Below are 21,052 nucleotides of genomic sequence, written 5' to 3'. Positions count from 1 at the left end.
TAGTGCACGCACCTAAATGTACAAATGCAAATATAATTACTATTCTGTTTGTTTTGTCCGTATTTAACTATTCTGTGCTCAGCATTTTCTTCCAGATGCTCCAGTGACCTGTCTGACATTTATGCACATCCCCAGCTATTTACAGTCCAGTTATGTCTACAAATACAGCACAAAGTAAAAAAAAAATCAGACCAAGCACAATTTTAAATATAAAAGTATGGAGGGTTATATTAACATATAAATACTGTACATACATCTGAAATACAGGACAGTTAAATAACCAGTGCTAAGACTGAAAAAAGAGCAGTTTGGTCAAATGGGTTCACTTTCTATCTAATGCCCTGGCCACTACAGCAATGAGAAAGTAGGAGATGGCCTAGGACAGACCCTGGGTGTGTATTATACTTGACACACACACACACACACACACACACACACACACTCTCCTAAATCATGATCTCTCCCATGCAGGTACACACTGGCACATGCAGATAAAGGAAGAAGAACATCTGTGAATGTCATTTTAAGTGCATAGAGGAATACCTGAACTGCGTTCTGCAAATGTCAGTACAGAGATCCAAGCATATTCCCTCCTATTGTCTGTCTTTTATTGTCTTTTGTGACTCCCAGAACAACAACGACACAAAGATATGCTGTGATAAAATAACATAAACTTAAGTACAAAAAAAGTACAAAAAGTTTTCTTTTTTTTTTTTGTTTTAAAAATCTGTCAGATAATTATAACAGCCCTCCAAGTCCAGATCAGCAGTACTCTTCCACTGGGTCTGTTAAACTGAGGTTTCTGATTGAAGCAGCAGTATAAACTTATGAGACTTGGGGTCGATGTACTCCTCAGTCAGTCGAATGTAAGGGATGCTCTTGATGGTAACAGCTAAGCTGAAGTCAAGACACTTGAGCAGGAATTCTGTCCCCTCCTTTATGCCACTTGTGACAGACGCCTCACTGACCAAAGTCCACTGATCAGCCATCCAGCGCTCAGGACCATACTGGATGGTGGGACCGGGGGCCAGGTAGGCCTCCAAGAAGGCCTAGACACAGACGAACAGCCAATAATGCAAAAGAAAACAACATAGGAACGATCAAACTGCATGGGGTTCAGAAGTTTGTTTTAAATCCTCAATTCCTAATCGCAAAAAAAGGATATACACACAAAATTAACTAATGTGAGTAAGAAACACAATTTGCCAGATGTTGATGTTACCTGTGGACGAGACATGGCCTTTTTTTGTGCAAAATATTGTAACCGCTCCCAGTCCTCTTCTGTTAGGTTCATCAAAAATTTTAATCTCAAATCACTTTCCTATCCTGCAGTATTACTGTTTTTCCAGTCGCCACACTGGGAGCCCACAGCTTTCACCACTAATTTGAATGATAACCAGGCTAATTAGACTGAAACCCAAGGTGTTAATATACTGGGATTATGCCATGGAAGTCACAGTGATACAGATGATCCAGAACGCAGCAGCCCATCTGGTCTTCAATGAGTCTTAAAGGTCACGTCACCCCTCATTCAGTTCTATGGGTGCTCATGGTTCCTAATGCTTGCTTCCAAAGTCAATCATTCAGTCTTATCACAGGCCTGCGTTCCTCCGAGGAATCTAATCTGGCCAAATGCAATCCAGACTCCCCTGTACCACGTCCCTCTCTCTCTTTCTATAAAAGATCTCCAGAGTACACATTACTCTGAGATCACTTCCCCTTAAACATCTAACACAAAAACATGCAGAAAAAGAATTTACCGCGCACTTTATTTATTGTGTAGTTATACTAATTATCATTTACACTGAATTTTCCATCTGTATTGAAGCATTGATGATGTGACTGACTTGTAAGTCACTTTGCATCTGCACGATGAGTAGATGAACGAAAAAGGTCAGATAAACACTGACTTTTGTGAGTTCAAATATTAACAAACCTGACGACAACCTCAGTTGAAGACATCATTAAAACTTTACAACCCAACTGACCTTAGGGCTCATGTTGTTGATGAGGCAGAAGGCCAGGTGCTTCTGGATGCTCTCCATGCTGTGGCAGTGCTGCCTCCTGGTGGTGCGGAGGTACTTCTGCAGGGCCCGGGCCATGGAGGGAAATATGGCGAGGGCCGCCTCACGCACATCCATAATGTCAGAAGGGGCAGCACGCTCGTCCTCCTTCTTCATCCGCCGGACATGAGTGAAGGCCTCTTCCACAGCCACCACCAGCCTGCCAAAGGAGGAGCTGACTGTCAGCTGGTGAGCCTGCTGAGTTTAATCCAAGCTGCTCTATAAGCAACACATGCTACATGTATCAGTGCTGAGATCTGTTAAAGGAGGAGCCCACAAATATCCCCGCAGTAGGCGACAGACGAAAAGCAATAAAAGTCAAATAATTTCAGATCACGTCACGTTCTGACATAAGAAAGAAAATATAGTTAGTTTATAGCAGTGATTCTCAAACCTCTTCGGTCATTCCCCACTTTGGACAGGGGAGGAACAAAATGCTAATGCTAATAAAATACTCCCAAGTTTAACATTTTAAAATTTATTGACGTAACAGTGAAGAAGCACGATGATATTTCTATCGCCAGCTTTTGTGGACTTTGTCACAAATGAATCGAATTAGTTTCATTATATCGCAAACCCACCTGCCGCCCCTCTGTGGGAAAGTTTGTTTATTGTTCCGCCGTAATTAACATGCCGACCTTAAACATTGTTCTGGCTCTTTGGTTCCGGCTTACATTTTCCACCCGATCTCCAATGTAATGCTCTTTTCATTTTGGCGACATGTAGGCTACTAATGATTATTTTGATCGTGTGTGAGTGATTTGTTGTGAACGTGGATCTTTGCTGTCAACAGAGGAAGGCATTAATAAAAATGCCTTGTTGTGCCCCACCAGTGGGGCCCCACACACTGAGAGTCACAATAATTATATAGAATTACAATGCTCTTAAGACAAACTTTTGCATTGTTTCTCTCTCTGTATTCATTATCATGCTGCTGTCGCTTTAATATTAATTAGGTGACAAATAATTCACAATTTTTCACACTCATGATGGAAGAATTGCAGAAATGCCAGAAAAACTGTCATGCTCATTTGTTTGTTGAAGTGGTTCTTGAGTTTATTCAGAGAGAGATTGAGATGGGCAATTTATATCATGTTTACAATGTGTGCTGAGTACTTTTCTGACATCCTGTAATTTCTGTCATGTGACATACCTGGCTCTACGTTTGCGGACTCTTCTCTCGTAGTCAGCTTCCTCATAGTACAGCTCATTGTGGGCACTGTCTTTGCGTTTGGCGGCAGCTGTAACCATCGCCCGTGACTGATTTCCGTTACCAGGCTGAGCCCCCGCTGCGTTCCCTGGGGCTGCATCGAATGGAGGGGACAGAGACAAAATTGGTTATACCATTTGGCAGAAGGAATGGTGCCTGACCCCACCGGGCTCTGATTAATGGTCTGTTTCTTCATCTGAATTGTGGACAGAAAAGGTCACATTGGAGGGGAGCTAAGATCTAAGGCATCATTGGAGGTGCAAAGCAATTGTAAAACCACCAACTTGGTCAGTATTTTGCCCATTCAGTGCGCCAAGGCTTTTGTGAAAGATTTAGGGCCTGGGTGCTACTCTTTCATAACCTATCTGGGGCATTCTGTTGGCTCATGTGTCTCACTCATGGAGAATGTTAATTATAGCACTGAGAAAAGAGATCATTTCCACTGGAATCATCCACAGGCACTGGTGCCTTTTTTACTGGGGGTGCTGGGGGATGGGGTGGCTTAGATATTTATCGTTTTGCACTTCAAAGACCAGAGTTCTGATCTGATTTGTGTGACAAACCCATAAACCTAATGGAGCTCATAGAGCAGTATATTATCATTCCTGGGGTTGCAATGTAAGATCAGGTCCATATTCATGAGGATCAGCGCAGTTTGGGGGAGGTTGTAGTGTAAACGCTGCAGGTCAGGTAAGAACATAAATCATTAATAATCTAATCTGCATGTTTGTGTGTGCAGGTAGATTAGAAGAATTGTGTTGTAGTAATCAAACATGAATGAAAATCTTCATCTTTGCTGTGAAAATAATGTTGGATAATTTGCAACAGGAGCATTGTAAATGTTTTCCACCAAAATTATGAGCAAACAGTGGCCCTTTTTAACAAATTCATACCATGCGGAAAGCGACTATGACTATGAATGAGAAAGAGAGTGGAAGTGAGTGAAAAGTGAAAAATAGGAAGGAAGGAAAAAATAGAAAGCTATAGTGTGCAGAGCTCGAGACGGGGATGAACGAGAGGAAGGAGAGATGTGGGAGTATGTGCGAAACGAGCGTTACTTTGATGAATTATTTAAGGCTTGAAATTCCACAGCCCTCTAGAGGCCTCTCCGCTGCACTTTGATAGTGAAGGGGGTGGGGTGGAGGGCCTATGAGGACACCATTTCCCATACTGCATTTCTGTCATAGTATATCACATTCCCTGTGCTCTATAGGTCAGGTTTGATGGGTGCTGAGTGAAGGACCCTATTCACTACAGGGCAAGGTGCAATATGTGGCATTACAGCATGTCTGCATGAGGGTGTAGGCAATACATCAAGAGCATTGTGCCCCACGGTTGGTGTATGTGTGTACGGTGGAGTGCTTTCTGCTGAAGTAATATACAGTACATACAATGTCAGGGACGGAGGCTTTAGAGTGCTGTAAAGATGGACTCAAGTGAACCATGAAATTAGCAGCTTCCTGTGATTAAGTGCAATGCAGAGTGATGCTGAAGGCTTTTATCTGTACTTACTGTCCATAAAGTATGTTCTCAGTTTGTTTTTAAAAGCTGCTTTTTGATAGGAAGGAGGCAAAGAGAGATAAAAACATCACAACAAGAAAGGAGAGGGAGCGGAAGACCAGGGGCCAGATTCACAAAGATAGACTCTCGTCGTGACTCAGCTTCCTTCAGTCCAGTGAGAAATTTCATTCAATTAAACAGCAAGAATTAAACTTCCTGAGAAAAGTCAGCGTAGAGTTTAACATTACAAAACCCAGTGAGGGGGAAAAAAAAGACTCTTTGCACAGCAGAACTGTAAAATATCAATAAGTAATGTGGAAGGTCTCAATATCGGTTTAGCAGGTGCCCGTGACTGTTAACTATGGAAACATAACTTTTAATTTGAAGTATTTAGGCTTAACATCAGTCAGTCTCTTTTTGTGAAAGGCTTAACTTGCACTAAGACTAATTTGGACCAAGCGTAGAACAGCTCAAACATTGCAGACCCTTGTCAGACATCTTTGTGAAAGTGGCCCCTGAGAACCAATGAAGCAGATTGAGATATTATTGGGACACAAGAAACGACTAACCGTCCACATTGTAGACCTTTAACCCGGCCAGGTGTTTGGCAGCCCGGTGCTTTGAGGCAGAGAGCAGTGCTGGATTATGGAGCGGAAAATCTCTGTAGTAATACTCCAAAATGGACAGAGCAGCCCTCTGAATGCTGTGTGAGATGAGACAGCGATTAAAATATAAAAATCCAGAGACTATAGGAATAAGATTTATATGATGACTGATTTAAAAAAAAAAAAAAAAAAAAAAAAAAGGACAGGGTGTAATGCATAGTGACCTTTCAAAGACAATAACTGTTTAGTTTTTCTTGCCTAACAAACTTGATGAAAATCCTCACAAGACTAAAATGTTTCTTCAGCAAAAATATTGCATTGCACTTCTATTGGATGCAAAATGCTTGCAAAAGAAAAAAAAAAAAAGCTGAAAGTGGTGCTGTAGAATCACTTATATTACCTTCCACATTCCAAACATTCCTCTTTCTTATCAAAGCCTGGCTCCTATATTTTCCACAACGCAGCTGCTGCCAGTTTGGTTAGAGGTTCATTGGAATTATGTTCGAAGCTGCGAATGTGGCCCCAGGCACAGATGAGAAGCAGACCACAGAGGTGTCGTAAGCTCTCTTCTTTCTACTTCCATATCCACAGTTTTGTTTTGTCTTGTCTTTTTTTTTTGTGTGTAGTCTTCAGTCCCACCATATCAGATTTCACACAGTTCCCTCTGTAGCCACAGGAAGGTTTTTTTTTTCAAAGTCAGTGTGCCAAGTTATCGGAAGCTGTTAGAATTTGTGTGCCTTGTGAATTCATTCTAAATCACACCGAGAAAAAGAAGACGGTCAATTATAACCCCATTATTTTGGTTCTCACAGACTTGTCGAACGCTTGAACATAGTAAGGCAGCCATAGGATGAGTGCCTGTGTCCAGCATTTCGCATCCCTCCCCCCAGATTCTTATAATAACTCGCCTTGAGCAAACTAGACAAGGAGGCTGATGAGTAACTCAATTACTGCCTGTGCCAGTCTTCCCTGTGGACATTGGACTCCAATTACACACATACTTCAACGTGGCAGAATGTAAAGACTCTGACCAAGTGCCACTGTGTATCTTGTGCTCTAAAATGAGAAGTCACCTTATGATTTGCTTAACATCCTCATCAGTTTTCTTATGAATTACATACATTGAATACGCATCATGTGAACATAATGAGCGTGCATGCATACCTGAGCTGTCCTATATTGTAGTGGCGTGTTTCTCCATCTGTGGAGCGGATAACACACACGCTGTAGCAGGGCTGCAGCTGGCGAAGCTCCAGCAGCACCACAGCCAGGTAGTGAACAAACAGCTGGGAATCCACAAGGGACACAGCAAACTGGACGATACCGTGGTAGTCCTCATCCTGCTTAGACCACATCATGTGTTTTAACAGTAGCATTCACTTTGGTTGTAGTTTATTGAACCTCAATTCAATTAGAAATGTGTCAAAGACTGAGATAAACTTCTCTGCTGCTGTGAAACCTTTTACATAATCAGCATCAAAATACAATATAACATGCAACAGAGGAGGCAATTAAACTGGATTAATGAAAACAAATTGGCAGAAAGCCCAATAATTTGCTAGACCATTAAGAAGAGATAGCGTAAAAATATATCATACAAGCATCCTAGACAGTAATTGATGCTGATTGGTTGCGCATTATTGCGCGATGTATTGCTTAACACAGCTCCTAGAAGCATTAGCCTAAACATGTTTTATTTGAACTGATTGCACCCTTCAATCCAAATTAAACAATGAAACTGGAATGACAATAACAAATATATTGTAAAAAAAAAAAAAAAATTAGAGTTCACATAACCCACCTGTGCATCAAGGATCCGGACCCCATAGAAGAGCCAGTAGGACATGGTGAGAAGGAGTGTGAGTGTGGTGAGGAAGGCACGGTACACACACACTCTGGGCAGACCGGCACGAGCTGGTCTGAGAAACAAGGCCCAAACAACAACCAGAAGGATGAGGAGCTTGAAGGAGATGGAGAGGAAAAGGCCCTCGCAGGCTGCACCACAGGCTTCCAGTCTGTCAGGCCACATTACAGCTGGAAGAAGCAGGAAGACCAGGGGCGTGGCCAAAACCAGGAGCCCCACACACGATCCTACAGCCAGAGGAAGATAGCGGCGAAACCCCTGGGTCCGGTCCTGTATCCCCTTCCCCAGTCCAACCACTTCCTCCTGGGAAATGCTGAGCTCTGAGGTGCCTGTTACTGCGGTGGTTGTTTCACCCCAGTTATCATCCTGCAGAGATGTATACAAATACAGTTAAAGGAAAGATTTGTTTTTAATGGCTTTCTTTGTTGGACCTTTAAAAGGGTCAGTTCACCCAAATTTAAAACCCCAACAAAGCAAGCGACAAACAAAGAGATTACAGCAGATTTAGATGAAAACTTTCTGTAAATTTGTTTCTCATGGTCACATTCTATTTGGATCAGTTGTTGATTTAAAAAAAAAAAAACAAAAAACCCAAAACAAACATATTTCCGAATACAGTATTAAAAGGATTTGTATAATACTGTAAGCTGCCTAAAAGAAAATTCTGTTCATGTCAATTGTAGAAAAAAGGAAGATTAATGAGAAACTAGCAAAATAGCCGGTCAACATAAACCAGACAACAATGCCTCAATTTTTTTCCCATTGTTTGCAAGAGCAAGCACAAACGCACACGGCACATTCTTCATGCTCTTGAGAGACATTTGATTATCTTGGAGTTTTGCCTCATTATGACAAGCCTTCAAGGTCCCATTGAAGTAATATAAGATGTCAGGATGGGATGTGCAGTAATGCTCACTTTGGCAGGAAGCTGCACACGCCGACATATCCACAGCCACACACACACAATGAACCACAACAACAAAAGCTGAAGCTTTCCAGAACCATCATTGTAAATTAGAGTCACATCTTTTCCCCTCACCAGCAGGGCAATTTTAAACGTGAATCTTTCCAACAGAAAGACCCAGGGAAAATAAATTGACAAGACTGTTCTAAAGAGGCATTTATTTTTTTGTGTGCCTGCCATTAATTCATGTAATTAGCCATTCATTGTCCCCCAGTGTGCCACTGTATTGTGTATATTGCCAAATACTACCAATGACAGGAGTGGCAGATGCAGTGACAAGGGATGAGGGACAGAAAATGACAAGCTCAAAAGAATAAGCTTCTCTCTCACACACACACGCACACACACACACACATTCACCTGAGCTGCCTGAAATGAACCAGGAGGGAAACACCAAACAGGCAGTTTTTCTCCTGCCAGTGTCCTACTGTAATCTGGGCCATTTCAGGATAAAAATGTTTACAGATAAAAATTCACCCTGCTGCTATTTGTGGAATGTGAACTCAATGTTGAATTAGCATATTTCCAATCAGGGGAAAAATATGACATAATTATAAATTCTTCCCCCCGTTACTGTTCACAGCCAATTAACTGAGCCACGAGGAGCAGTTGCCAACAGAAGCCTCAAGATGAATGAGAGGAAAGTGAGAGAGGGGGGCTGCAGTGGTAAAGGGGTGAAATCGCAAACGGGGTATATGTCTGCCGAAGTAATGCATGAAGCCAGAGGTCAGTTATGTTAAGTTTAACGTCAGCTCCATTTAATGTCCAGTCTCATTCTCATTCCACTCGCATTTCTCCTCTTTTGCTCTGTTTCTTTCTGAGCCAACTATTTGTAAAAGGGTCCTAAACAGAAAAGCATCTGTGAAAAACCATGTGCCAATGCATATCTTTAGAAAACGTAGGGTTGAATAAATTGGAATATGCTTACTTTTCTCTCCACACTAAATAGATTTTTTTTTTCTAAATCAATATGGGAATAAATCTGAAAATATACCATTTGTTTTTTTTTTTCTATCGGTTGAATATAAAGAAACTAGTGAGACAAAGCTTTCGATGTGACATGTGAGGTTGGTACTTCTCTATTATTGTTCTGTTTTCCATCAGTATAAACAGATAATAAGGCAGCCGAATGAAACTAAATTTGGGTGGCAGCACTAAGTGAACAGCTTAGACGCTTATGGCTGAATATTATGTATAAAGCTGCAGCCAGCGACCCTTTAGCTTTGCTTTGCAAGCATGGAGCACAGCTTGGCACCTCCAGCCACTTTCCCTATTTAACACATTAGATCTCATTAGTTTCATTTATTCAAAAATCAGAGCGTAAAGGAAAATGACATTTTGTGTTTTTATGGGTACTGTGGGGGAGTTTTTCTTGGCTCAGTGCAGTGACTCAGTCTGGGCTGTCTGGTAGCTACACTATCCTGAGTTAAACAGCTGCCGACTGTTGCTTCAAACTGATTAGACATACAGCATGAGACAATCTAGCCTATTCATCTACTGGTAAGCAAGAAAGTGTATGATGGTGCTTCCCAAAGTGCTAAATTATTTTATTCCTTTATGGAAAACAGAAAGGGACATCACAGGATTATCTAGCTCTGTCTGTGGCACTCCTCACCAGATGTTTACTATAAGGCACAGTTATATTGCTTGCGCACTGAAAGAGGAGGCAAATGAACGTGAATTTTGTCATTTTCATGTTGTAGCAACCTTAAAACACCAATGTGTACACTTTTTCCTTTTCACTTGTGTAGGGCAACTTCCAAATCAGCTATTGTGTTTTTGTCATGAATAAATTCTGACAACAAATTTTTGGACAGTTCGCTGAAGAGTATGCAGCCTATCACATAAACCACAGTATTCCCCATTTGGATGTGCATTCTGAATTGTTCTCTTTCCCCTGCAGTCTCTCTGCCGATCTGTTAATGCAGCCAGAGACAGAGACAAGGTTTGATGCTAGTGTCTCATTTAGTGGAAAAAGACTGTGCTAATACTGTTAAAAGCAGCCATTAAATCTCTGCGGATTAATCCCCAAGATTAATGCTGCACTAATTGAACCTGATCTCTGCATGCACTGAAGAATGGATAAAGTGTAACAGAGAAAGAATGAAACAGACAATGGTTACGAGAGCGAGAGCGAGGGAGGGAAGGAGGAAGTGAGCAGCATGGCTGCTGCCTGCTTGCTTGCTTGGCAGTCCTTTCATCTGGCAGAGGGTGAACAAGGATTATGGTTAGCCCTGTTCCACCATCACAAAGCACAACAATGTAACAACATCCTGATTAGCACTGCTCAGAGAGACTCACACATACACACAGCAAATGGTCTGCTAGCCAGTAAACACAACAGCTAAGTCCTACCAGCCTGGGTGGAGGTTAGACTGCACCAACGTGCTGTTTTTTTGTTTTTTTCTTTTGAGCTGTTGTTGGTTTGGGGTTTAGTGTCATAGTGTGTGCTGGTGTGTATTTTTGCTAAAATGAGTCATTGAACGTGCAAGACAAGTTTAATTCAATTTACTCCATTTTCCGTAGATAGTGGTGGTTGTCTTTTTACTTGAAATTACAAGATGGTTGGTTTCTGTCATAGCCGTGAGACTGTGCATCTAAAGAAAAGGGCAAAGAAGTAAAGTGTGAAACACAAAAATATTGGATATGTGCTTCTCACCGTATGCTTCATATGTGAAGCATATGGTCTTAGCAATGGTAGATGTTGCCACATATAACGTTGCGAGGAAATTGAAGCTGCTGCCTCCTGGCACCAAGGCGCAGCGTCTGAGTCCCACAAATCAGCGTGGACAGTCTCACTAACAGATTTGGCACTCTCTCTATGACTCACACTCACACATGCATGCACAGGAGCTGTGGTCCAAGAGCGTATCCTTATGGCATAGGCATGAGTGTAAACATGGGGGATTATTCATATCAGCTTTCCTCAAAGCGGCGTTTGGATGGAAACTAAGGCTAATCTCAGTCTGTTGGTATGTTTCTAAACAGATCTACTGCAAAAAAAAAAAAAAAAAAAAGCTTTGGTGGAAGTGGAGTTTGGCTGTGGCGGTGATGGTTACTGTTGTGCTGAGGTGCCATTTGGACATATTTGTCTGGAGGGTTAATACGGTACAATGGCAGATTACCTTACACTGCCAACAATGGATGTAAGCTAAAAGCTGATAATCACATGACAGCGTGGAATGTGGCTGCCTAGACATAAGGGGATGCTGAGCAAATAGGTCAGACCTTTGAGTGTTCGGAGGTCTGGCTGCAAACACATTTCAATTCTAATCACATTTAATAATAATAATATCGGCAAGAAGAAGTCCACCCTTTTATGCACGGTTCAGATTCAGCCACTTCACATATCCAAACTTTTTCCTCTTTCACTAAAACACAAAACCATTTACACAAAGATGAAATGCTTTTCTCTTACTATAGATTTCAAGTAGGTCAGAGAGCCTGTGAAGGCAGCCTCGGGCACAGATTCCTCCTCTTAAGAAGAATATCTGCGCTGTTTCTTTTCCTCCTCTGTCTTTCTGCACCTCACTTAACTTAATTTAACTTTCACTGCGATCATAGAATTGGTCACAGCAGTTTTTAGGAAGCCTCATTACTGATGACTTCTCTTTCTCCTCCTGCTCTCTCTGCTCAGTGTCAGATATTTAGTTATTACTCCTTTTTAAGTAATGATATATGCAATAAGAATCGTTTATTCACCAAAGTGGCTTGGTAAGCCTGTAGGACTGTAACAAAAGGTGCAGCTTGCAGTATCTGGTTGGTATCCATATGGTTTAGCCAGCTTTGCATAATAGAGCGAAAAATAGTATTGATCCTTTAATTTACCTCGTGCCTGGGAAGCCAAAAAAAAAAAAAAAAAAAAAAAAGGTACATCTTTAAACAATGCCCATTATACTGAATAGCATCTTTAGTCCCCGTAGAGATGACTTAGTTAATGATCAACTCAGTCGTTGAGCTGCATTATCTCAGCATTTTATTTCCCTGTGTCTATTTAAAAACGAAGGCTCAGCAAAATCAGCTTTGTGGGATGACTGGTATCTCTTTGCTCTGCCTTAAAGCTATCAGGCATCATGGGTACACCCACAAACACACATACTCATCACTGTAGCACAGTGTTGTCCATACAAATCTACCCGGGCACACAAGAGGGTTGCTAATCCTATGACCTATTTGATCCCTTGGCACCATTGTTATTATGTGTCAGGCGCTGAGGCACTGGGCAGCCAGCTGTGTAAGGATGAATTTATAAGGTCATGGTGTGGAGTTCATAGCTGGATTACTGAGACTTCCGAGTTCCTCTACAGGATTGTGATTACTGCAGAGTGTTTGGAAATATGCCTTCTCTGCTTTCAGTCATTGGTCACTGACTGAATCGTCAGTATCAATACCTGGGCTTCATCTCCATGATCTCCTGCGGGTGTGGGTTCCCCGGGCAGTGGCTCTCCGTTGTGAACAGGGGAGTCTTGGGACGGCGTGTCAGGGGGGTTGATGACGACAGACCGCTCAGAGCGACTGCTGTCTTTACTGCTGCTGGCCTTGTGCCGCTCGCGGTTTCGATCCCTGGATAACAAGCAGAGGAATGAGAGAAATATAGACTTATAAACATAAACTTAAGCTTGGTCACATATGATTTATATGGATTATTTTCTTGATGAAGTGTTTAAGTCTATTGGGAGAAAAAATATACAGTAACACTAAAAGTTGAAGTGGGAGACCAAACTGGCATTATTAATCATTTCTGGTAATACTTTAAAGACATCACCTAAAGGCTTAGGAATTCATGTTTCTTTTTATTTGATAGACCAAATCATTTATCAACAGCATCAAAAAATAATACAATGGTTGCTAATGAAAATAACTGTTACATCACTTCATGCCTGTGATTGTTATTTTCCAAAAAAATATTCCCATAGCCAATCGTGGGAGTGAGGAATGGACAAGGCAGGAATCAAATGGTTCTCTCATCTGCAGAATAGACTGCATAAATCAGTGAAATAGGTTAGAGCCACTCATCTGTGACGACCCTAATCCATGAGCTCTGTCTGTCTCAATCTCTAGTTTTCTCCCTCTCTGTCTCTCTTTTAGCTGCTCATCTCTTTTATTTGGACTATGTGGCCCGCCCAAAACTAAAGTATCAATGTAGACTGAAGGCATTACAGTAAAAAAAATAAATAAATAAAATAAAAATTGATCAATAGAAAACCCTAGCAAGAGGCTGGGGAGAGAGATGCTTCAGCAAAAACAACGAAAGGGAGGGATAGTCAGGGGAAGGAGCAGACGCATAGAAGGGGAGTCGGACAGACAGGAAACATACCCATGTCGGTTTGATCTGCCAGAGCGGCTGGAGTGATAGGAGTAGCCCGAGTGGGTCGACTCCGTGTCCATTCCAAACGCAGGTCGGAGGCGGAGATTGAAGAGGAGAGACTTGTCACGTAGCAGAGGGGGTAAGGTGGCAGCAATGCTCAGGAGGAGGAACGGGTTGATATTGAAATGAGCGTCAGGAATCCACAATGGCTGACTGCTAACCCAGAGAGCTGCCTAAACAGCCACATTGACCTGAGGGAGAGAGAGACAGGTATATATGAGAAGGAAGTTTGCTTTCAAATTTGATACGTCTGCGTTAGAATAGCATAGAATTTATCAGTCGTGCTACCAAGTGACGCAGTTCTGTACGGGACTCTGCTGATTCTTACCATTAAAAGCACTTCCAAGGAGAACAGAAGTATCCATTTGTTTTACATCTGAGACCTGCCTTGAACTAACGGAAGGCAGATACATAAAATGAACAGTTTTTTCACAGTTGCCTGTGACTTGTTTCTGTCTTAGACAACCATTAGGTTGATGTGAGAGACGAATCTTCAATATCACCAGAGTCATTTCTGAACTTTTTAAATCTACATATTTATTCAATGTAAGACAAACTCTATTTGGAAACTTGCTTCGTAGCAAAGTGGGACACCTCTCAATTTTATTATTTTGTGTTTTTATGTAACATTGATTCTTTTTGTCATTTTGGCCAGATACTTTTTTAAAAAGAACAATGCATCTCAGGAGAGTCCATGGTTAAATATAGCCACAGGGTAAATGAGTAAGACAAATACATTTCTTGCTAGAGAAATCTACAGACTCAAGCACTGCAGTGCTTCTTTCTGCATATAAAATCCTTTGTACTGTTAACTGTTGAAATGTTAAATTTTTCAGTTTAATGATCTAAATATTCTAAATATCTAGAACCTGTGGACTCAACTCAAACGTATGCATTTTTAATTGACAGTGTAAATAATGAATCAGTTTTTTTTTTATTTACAAATTAACAAAAATCTAAAATAAAATATATTGAAATAAAAATAATAATCATTCATCCTATTATTCAGCCATTTATGGCATAAAAATTCAATAAAATGGGGCTCATTAATTCTCACACAAACTTCCTCTCCATCAGACTGGGCAAACACCAGACTCACTTCCTGGGCCTGAATGTATGCTGAGTGCAGCATGAGGAAGTCTTAGTGCTTCACCATGCATGACCATTCACTTAGACCTTAATCTACACTCTGTCCACCTGCCAGTCATCCAATCCCAGCCCTGCCTGCATTCACTAACTGGAATTATGCTCTGCTCATTGTTTACAGGCTGTTCGTTATCTCTGCTGTCAATGGGGCATACAAACACTAAATTGTTGTATTCAGCATATTAGGATGTGGAGCCACGCAGCAGCATCGAGATTGGAAGAAAACACTGCCATTTCGCTGATTTCCATTAAGATATTATGAGTACTCTGCTGTCCCTCCATTGACAGTGGGAAATGCAGTTGGCTGTGAAAACCCACAGATTTTTCCATTAAGGATTTTCATACAATGCATTTAATTGCTGTAGTCACAACGCCACAACCTGCAGTCCAACTCATATCAGAAAAGCTACACTCTGTGTTATCTCACAGACCTGTAGCATCTAAGAGTTAAAAAAACCCAACCCATGACATCATTCTCCACTGATGCACATTTGCTTGTGCTATTAAAAGCAGACGACATGAAGAAGATGGCGCTGCACATGCTCAGGACATCGATGAATAATGAACTTGAACGTAGTAACAAAACAATTCTACTCACAGCATCAAAGCTGATGTTGCAGCATCAAATTTTAAACACTAACCAGAGTTTTGAAAAAAATGTCAGTCATATCTCTAATCATCTCTAACCTACATCCACAGCGTCCACTGTTGCCTTGGCAACGCTGGATGCAGGCAGCCCCGTCTAGCAGCAAATAATCAATCACCCCCGCTGAGTGCAAATTCATGTGATCCTACTGATGTGGGTGTGTGTGAGGGACAGAAAGGCACACTGGGAGTGAATGTGTGTGTGTGTGTGTGTGTGTGGGGGGGGGGGGGGGGGGGGGGGGGGGTTGGCACTGTCTTCTCATCACACCCAGCACCAGCATGGTTAACTGAATGAGCCTATGAATTGAATAAAAGCTGTTAACCCCATGAGTGCTGATCTCTGAGCGCGTGGCAGTGGAATGTGGGCCAAGATGATCCCCCTGAGAAGGCCACTCATCCACGAGACGAGCATGAAGAGGCATAGTGAACCAGGCCATGTGGAAAATCGTAGCCACGGGGTAAGAAAAACTATCAGTTACCAACCAATGGATGACTAAGAATAAAGCATGCGGACATAACAACGTGCATCAGAGATGTGCCCCTCTCTCCTGTTTTTGCTGTGTCCCAAAAAAAAAAAAAAAAAAAAAAAAGTAGAAGAAATCAGTTGTCCTCTGCGAGCGAGCCTGAGTAGAAAATGACATCCTGAGCGAAGCATGGTTTCCTCGCTGTGAATCGTTCCGGTAGGCTGCACCAAGAAGTGACACTAATGTAAAACAAACAGTGATTAATGTGTTTGTTTAGTGGATGGAGGTTCTTTCACTGAAGGAGCTACTGTAATTACACCCAATCAGTATCAAATGTACAGGCTCATGTTGAAGTATGGATTCTTTTTTTTTTTTTTTTTTTTACCTCAGTAAAAGAGGCATAACCGCAACAAATATCTGTGTAGGGAGGGCTGAGGCATCTGAGAGGTCGGGCTCTTTTCAGCCGCTGATCCACCTCATCAATTAATAATGAACCTGAGAATGTGGGATTGTATTGGAGTGTCCTGCAGGGCCATGTGACCTCCCGACTGAGCAGAGAAAAAGGGCTGTGGAGATTTGAGATTCCATCAAAGCGCAAAGCAGCATTATCACCGTAAATGGTACAGATCAGTCTCTCATCTCATCTGCAGAGAGAGCATGCTGAGGCCTGGTTACCATGGCATCTGTGGCCTCCTTCCCACCCATTAGCCCCCACACTTTCCCTTCCCTGCCCTGGTGGCATCAGGCCATAGTCTGCCAGCTGCAGCAGCTGTCTGCCTGCTGTGTAACTTCTTTTATTACTCATTTAACTATTTAACGGCATTTGACCAATTTCCAATCTAATTTACAAAATAGAGCCATCATCATTTTAACTAATGCTCTCGATTTTTGCCATCGTTGGCTTGCTTGATTTGTCTGACCAATCCCCACAAATGGCAATAAGAAACAGCTTGATTGATTGATTGATTTGACCGGTTATCAAAATTGTTGCCAGTTCTGATTCATTTTACAATTGTTTCAGCTGGATATCAATTTTGTGCAGTTCAAACATAAAATATATTCTCTAAAAGCAGCAAAAAAACATACAATGCCCTCATGCACACAAATAACACGGTCCACCGCTTCCCACCCGTCTTATTAAATGTGATAGTAATCTCCAGTTCCGTCATGGATGTCAGATAACCGAGAGGAACAGATGCTGATTAACATTTCAAAACTGACCAAATATTCACTGACTAAATCAAATAACACACACTGAGCCAAAGATACAAATACAGTCAAAAGAGCTTTTGTTTTTGTGAACTTATTTGATTGAGCTCACCACTAAGACTGAGATGTAATTACACACTTTCCTGCGTACTTTCCTTTCATTGTTTGCTGTGACAGTCTGTCATTGGATTCCTGGCATAAACACATTTGTTAGGTGAGTGCAAAGAGCCAAACCTGTGACCTTTTAGTGACCTTTTAGTGATGCTCAGTCACCCCCACCCTGCTGGTCTTCCACACACACATACACAAACACAGTAGGAGGAGAAAGTTAAGACCTGACACAGTTCTCTGGAATGCAAACTTAGTCCCCTGTGAGTCGCTCAAGTGGAACTAAGTAAAAGTAGAGTAGAACGGAGAGAGGGAGGGTTAGAGAACAGATAGCTCAGTACATTCCTACTGTAAGGGAAGTGCTTTTAAGTTACTACTGTACACTACTCCACATTGCACAATGCCTTATACCGCACTATACCCACACTTTTTAAGATCCCACTACAGACTACAAGGAGCTGAAAGGTGGCTCCATTTCTGATTACACACCGTCCCTGCAGCCAGGGAACACAGTTTAAGAAAGAACAATGATAAAAGCATTGCCAACGCCACTTTCTTTTGATCATTCATGGCGAGAATAGCTTCCAGGGGGCTGACTAATCTAGTCTATTGAAGGCTATCCCATACCTCACAGAGCCCATTGGCTTGTACACGGCACCTATCAGCACCCTTCAATAATACATGGCTGTAGGTGCTGCACAATTTCACTGCAGCATGGTACCCCTGGGGGGGGGGGGGGGCACTAAGAAGCAGACACACAGGCATATCTACACCTCATCCAGCTGTGCCCGGTGTGCAGCTCAGACAGATGCTGCTTGCTGCTGATGGCGACACGCACCGTCACCTTGCAGCCGGATCTGAAACGCCCTTTTATTTTATAGGCTCCTGTGTGTAAAAGAGAGCGGGGCATGTGCTGTCACCTCTCTGCTGCACAGCCTTCACTGTCGGCTGCAATAGCTCTTGTTTTGTGTCTCATCCGGAAACCAATCAGTTTAACAACAGTGGACCGCATAAGGGACCGTCAGCTCAAATAATGCATGCATCCTGACGGTCCTGCCTGATCAAATGATCCATATGAGGCACTGGAGCACATGAAAAGCTCCACCTTGTTAGAAATAAAGCTTGGATTAAAGGTGGCTGCTTTGAAGGAGACCGTTTCCTCCCCCTCGACGGCCGGCAGCATTGAACTTCAGCAGTAATTCTTCAGCGGGGTTGTGGTCAGGATACTCCCGGTGTAATAATGAACGCAGCATCGCGATTGCATTTCATTGAACCTACCTTTTTTTTTTTTTTTTTCCCCTTTCCCCTCAGATGCGTGTCACATTCCCGCACTGGCGACTCGCTGCGTTGCTGCGGACGGCGGATCTGCTGCTGGGCTGAGAGGCAGCTCCCTCATACGAGCCTGGCCATTGTGATCAGCAGGACCACAGAGAGGAAGGCAGCATGGAGGTACAATTCACTCCCAAGTCAACCAGGAAGATTATTTTCAGCCGCAGCCCGCGAGAGGTCGTGCTTTACCAGCTAGTGTCTGCTCCATTCAGGAAAAGACGTTTTCACTGCAGCCTCACTTGCATTTCACTTGTTTGGCTCTGTAAAGGTTTGGATATCAACCAGACAGGAAAGTTTACCAACTTAAAAAAAAAAAAAAATCTTACTTTGACCGTTTGTTTTCTGGGGCATTACATCAGTGGTTATGAGCCAAACCTGCACAAAACCCAATCAACTTTTCATCAAGGGAGAAGAGGTACATGTGTTTTTTAAATACATTTTTTTGATGTGAACTTCTTTGGCTGATTGGACACATACTCATGCTCGGACATATTGCAGCTTGTCAATTGAGATCAAATGAATATGCAGAAATATCCACCAGAACCATTCCTGTAAGGTAAACTGAAATAATCAGGCAGGATGATTAAACACTGTTGAGCAGCTGCAAGAATCTATTACCGACCAGGAAAAATGAGCATCTGCTCCGACACTGTTCCCTACAGGGGCCTAAAAAGCCTTGTGTTGACAGGTACAGAATTGATAGTTTGCTTCAGTTGTTTAAATAATTTTGAGTACAATCGTACTGACACACACACACACACACACAAACACACGATAGGGCCACCTAATGATGACACGAGAGTTTGAAAAGAACTTTAGCACAGTAAAAAGACTGTAGCTTTGCTAACAGGCTGCAAAACAACAATAAACAAACAAAAAAAAAAAAACCCTTTAGGAAATATTTGCCACGTTTTATTTATCATTTACATCATCAACAACAACAAATATACAGGAACAACTGTATCACAAATACACAATATAGCAGTGTTGTTTTAGTGCTCCATTTCTTAGCACCTTTTTAAAATCTGACCATCACTGACTGATGAAGCTCTTGTGATTTGTGCAAATCCAATTAGAGCAGCATTTTCACTGAATCAAGACAACCACACACACACACACACACACACACACACACACACACACACACACACACACACAAACAAACAAGCATCAGTTACATTTTGCTCAAAGAAACTCCATCAGAGGGCAGTGTTGCTCCTTCCAAACACTGATAAGTCTTTATCAAAGTGAAGATTACATCCACAGGAAGAAGAGAGAGCAAGTCCAGAATAACATCAAATCAGAAATAGCTCATGTTGACAAAAGAAAGTAAATCTAAATTAAGGAGAATAAAATAATAACAATAAAAAAAAGACGCTGCTGTGGGTAGCTTTACATCGCCTACAGCTTAAGTGTGGGTTTTGTATTTTTGCCATTTGGTTAAAAAATAACAATCTATAGGGGCTTAAAACATTCCTGGCCTCATTTACCTTAAAATAAGATGTTAGTTTTTTTCCTCTCTCCTTCCCTTCCCCAATATACTCAGTGTGTAGTGTGTTGTAAGTGCACTGTGTAGACAAAGGGCTGTCACTCTTACTGCCGGAGTGGACATGAACAATACCCAGATCCCCCTGGGCCACATTACACCACAGAGACTCGCATAAAGGGATGAGACAAGGCGCTCAGACAGCCTCTGACTAATGGAGAGAAAAAGTAACGAGACAAGCGGGAGTTCACATTCACAGTCTGATCTCATCCGATAGAAAAGGCATTCTTTGGTAACACAGGGCAGTATTTCCGAAAGTTGAGGAAAACCTCAAATGTTAACTGACTTATCTACTGAATTTGCTCAGAATTGCACATAATCTAATTGGTCAAAATGAAACAATCAAAGCAGGGCACTTGTGCTTAACATTCATTGTTTAACGGCATGTGCTGTTAAAAGTTGTTGTAATACGTTGATCCAAAGCACATTTAAAATGAAGCATTCCTATTATTGATATGAAATTTTAAATGGAATTTACAGCAGGACGTTAATGGTTACACAACTTCATCATTCATCAACTATCATTCATGAAGATCTAGGTGGTATAAAATCTATAATATCTGGTTCTAAGAGGTCTTTCCATTTTTCAGAGTGAGAAACACACATAACTGTCTCATTTGTATGTGTGTTTTCATCTGTGCGTCCCTCGAGAGCGGGCAGATGGATGGCCATCATATGCATGTTATGGTTTTGTCTGGTGAAACACCTGCCCCCCATCCAGTGGGAGAGAAACCCCAACAAACACCAAGACCTCACTGATCACAGAGAAAGCTGAAGTGGCCATTATACCAGCCGCTGACTTAACAACATAACACCAAATAGAATTCTTCAGCCGTCACAGTTTATTTTCAACATATGGACTTCAAATGCAGTTTCAGCTACAGCTCGATGCCACAGAATGAAAGCAGAGAAAACACCAGTTGCCTACTTGCAATAAATATATTTACAAATTGGTGCGAAGAGGAAACAGTGGTGACACAGAGGCCGGCAGATTAAAGGCAGGGCGTACAAGCGCAAGCATTGCAATGTTG

General features: G+C 41.9%; 1 protein-coding gene across 2 annotated transcripts; it reads right to left on the bottom strand.

The window, feature by feature from the left end:
* Positions 1 to 238: 238 nt before the first annotated feature.
* LOC115062039 (vang-like protein 1) lies at positions 239 to 13,759 on the bottom strand. Of its 2 annotated transcripts, XM_029530651.1 has the most exons (9): positions 13,524 to 13,759; positions 12,664 to 12,769; positions 8,993 to 9,013; positions 7,180 to 7,608; positions 6,543 to 6,718; positions 5,350 to 5,476; positions 3,217 to 3,341; positions 1,989 to 2,223; positions 239 to 1,049 (listed from the first exon to the last, which is right to left on the bottom strand). In XM_029530651.1, the coding sequence occupies exons 1-9, from the start codon at positions 13,592 to 13,594 to the stop codon at positions 789 to 791; spliced, it is 1,551 nt and encodes a 516-aa protein (XP_029386511.1). In that variant the 5' UTR covers positions 13,595 to 13,759; the 3' UTR covers positions 239 to 788. The 2 variants fall into 2 exon arrangements, with proteins under 2 accessions (XP_029386511.1, XP_029386510.1); XM_029530650.1 differs by lacking the exon at positions 8,993 to 9,013 and having other exon boundaries at positions 3,217 to 3,367; positions 5,343 to 5,476; positions 12,598 to 12,769.
* Between the last annotated feature and the right edge of the window lie 7,293 nt (positions 13,760 to 21,052).

Source organism: Echeneis naucrates, chromosome 21 (assembly GCF_900963305.1).
Source record: "Echeneis naucrates chromosome 21, fEcheNa1.1, whole genome shotgun sequence".
Taxonomy (NCBI): Eukaryota; Metazoa; Chordata; class Actinopteri; order Carangiformes; family Echeneidae; genus Echeneis; species Echeneis naucrates.
This window is presented reverse-complemented; position numbering and strand designations above follow the sequence as displayed.

Bases quoted from the DNA above. Each gene is read 5' to 3' on its own strand.
- LOC115062039 (XM_029530650.1), bottom strand. From the start codon at position 13,594: ATGGACACGGAGTCGACCCACTCGGGCTACTCCTATCACTCCAGCCGC. The intron at 5,477-6,542 runs GTATGCATGCAC...CATCTCACACAG, and splicing joins TACAATATAGGACAGCTCAG to CATTCAGAGGGCTGCTCTGT. The intron at 1,050-1,988 runs GTCAGTTGGGTT...GTCTGTGTCTAG, and splicing joins TCAACAACATGAGCCCTAAG to GCCTTCTTGGAGGCCTACCT.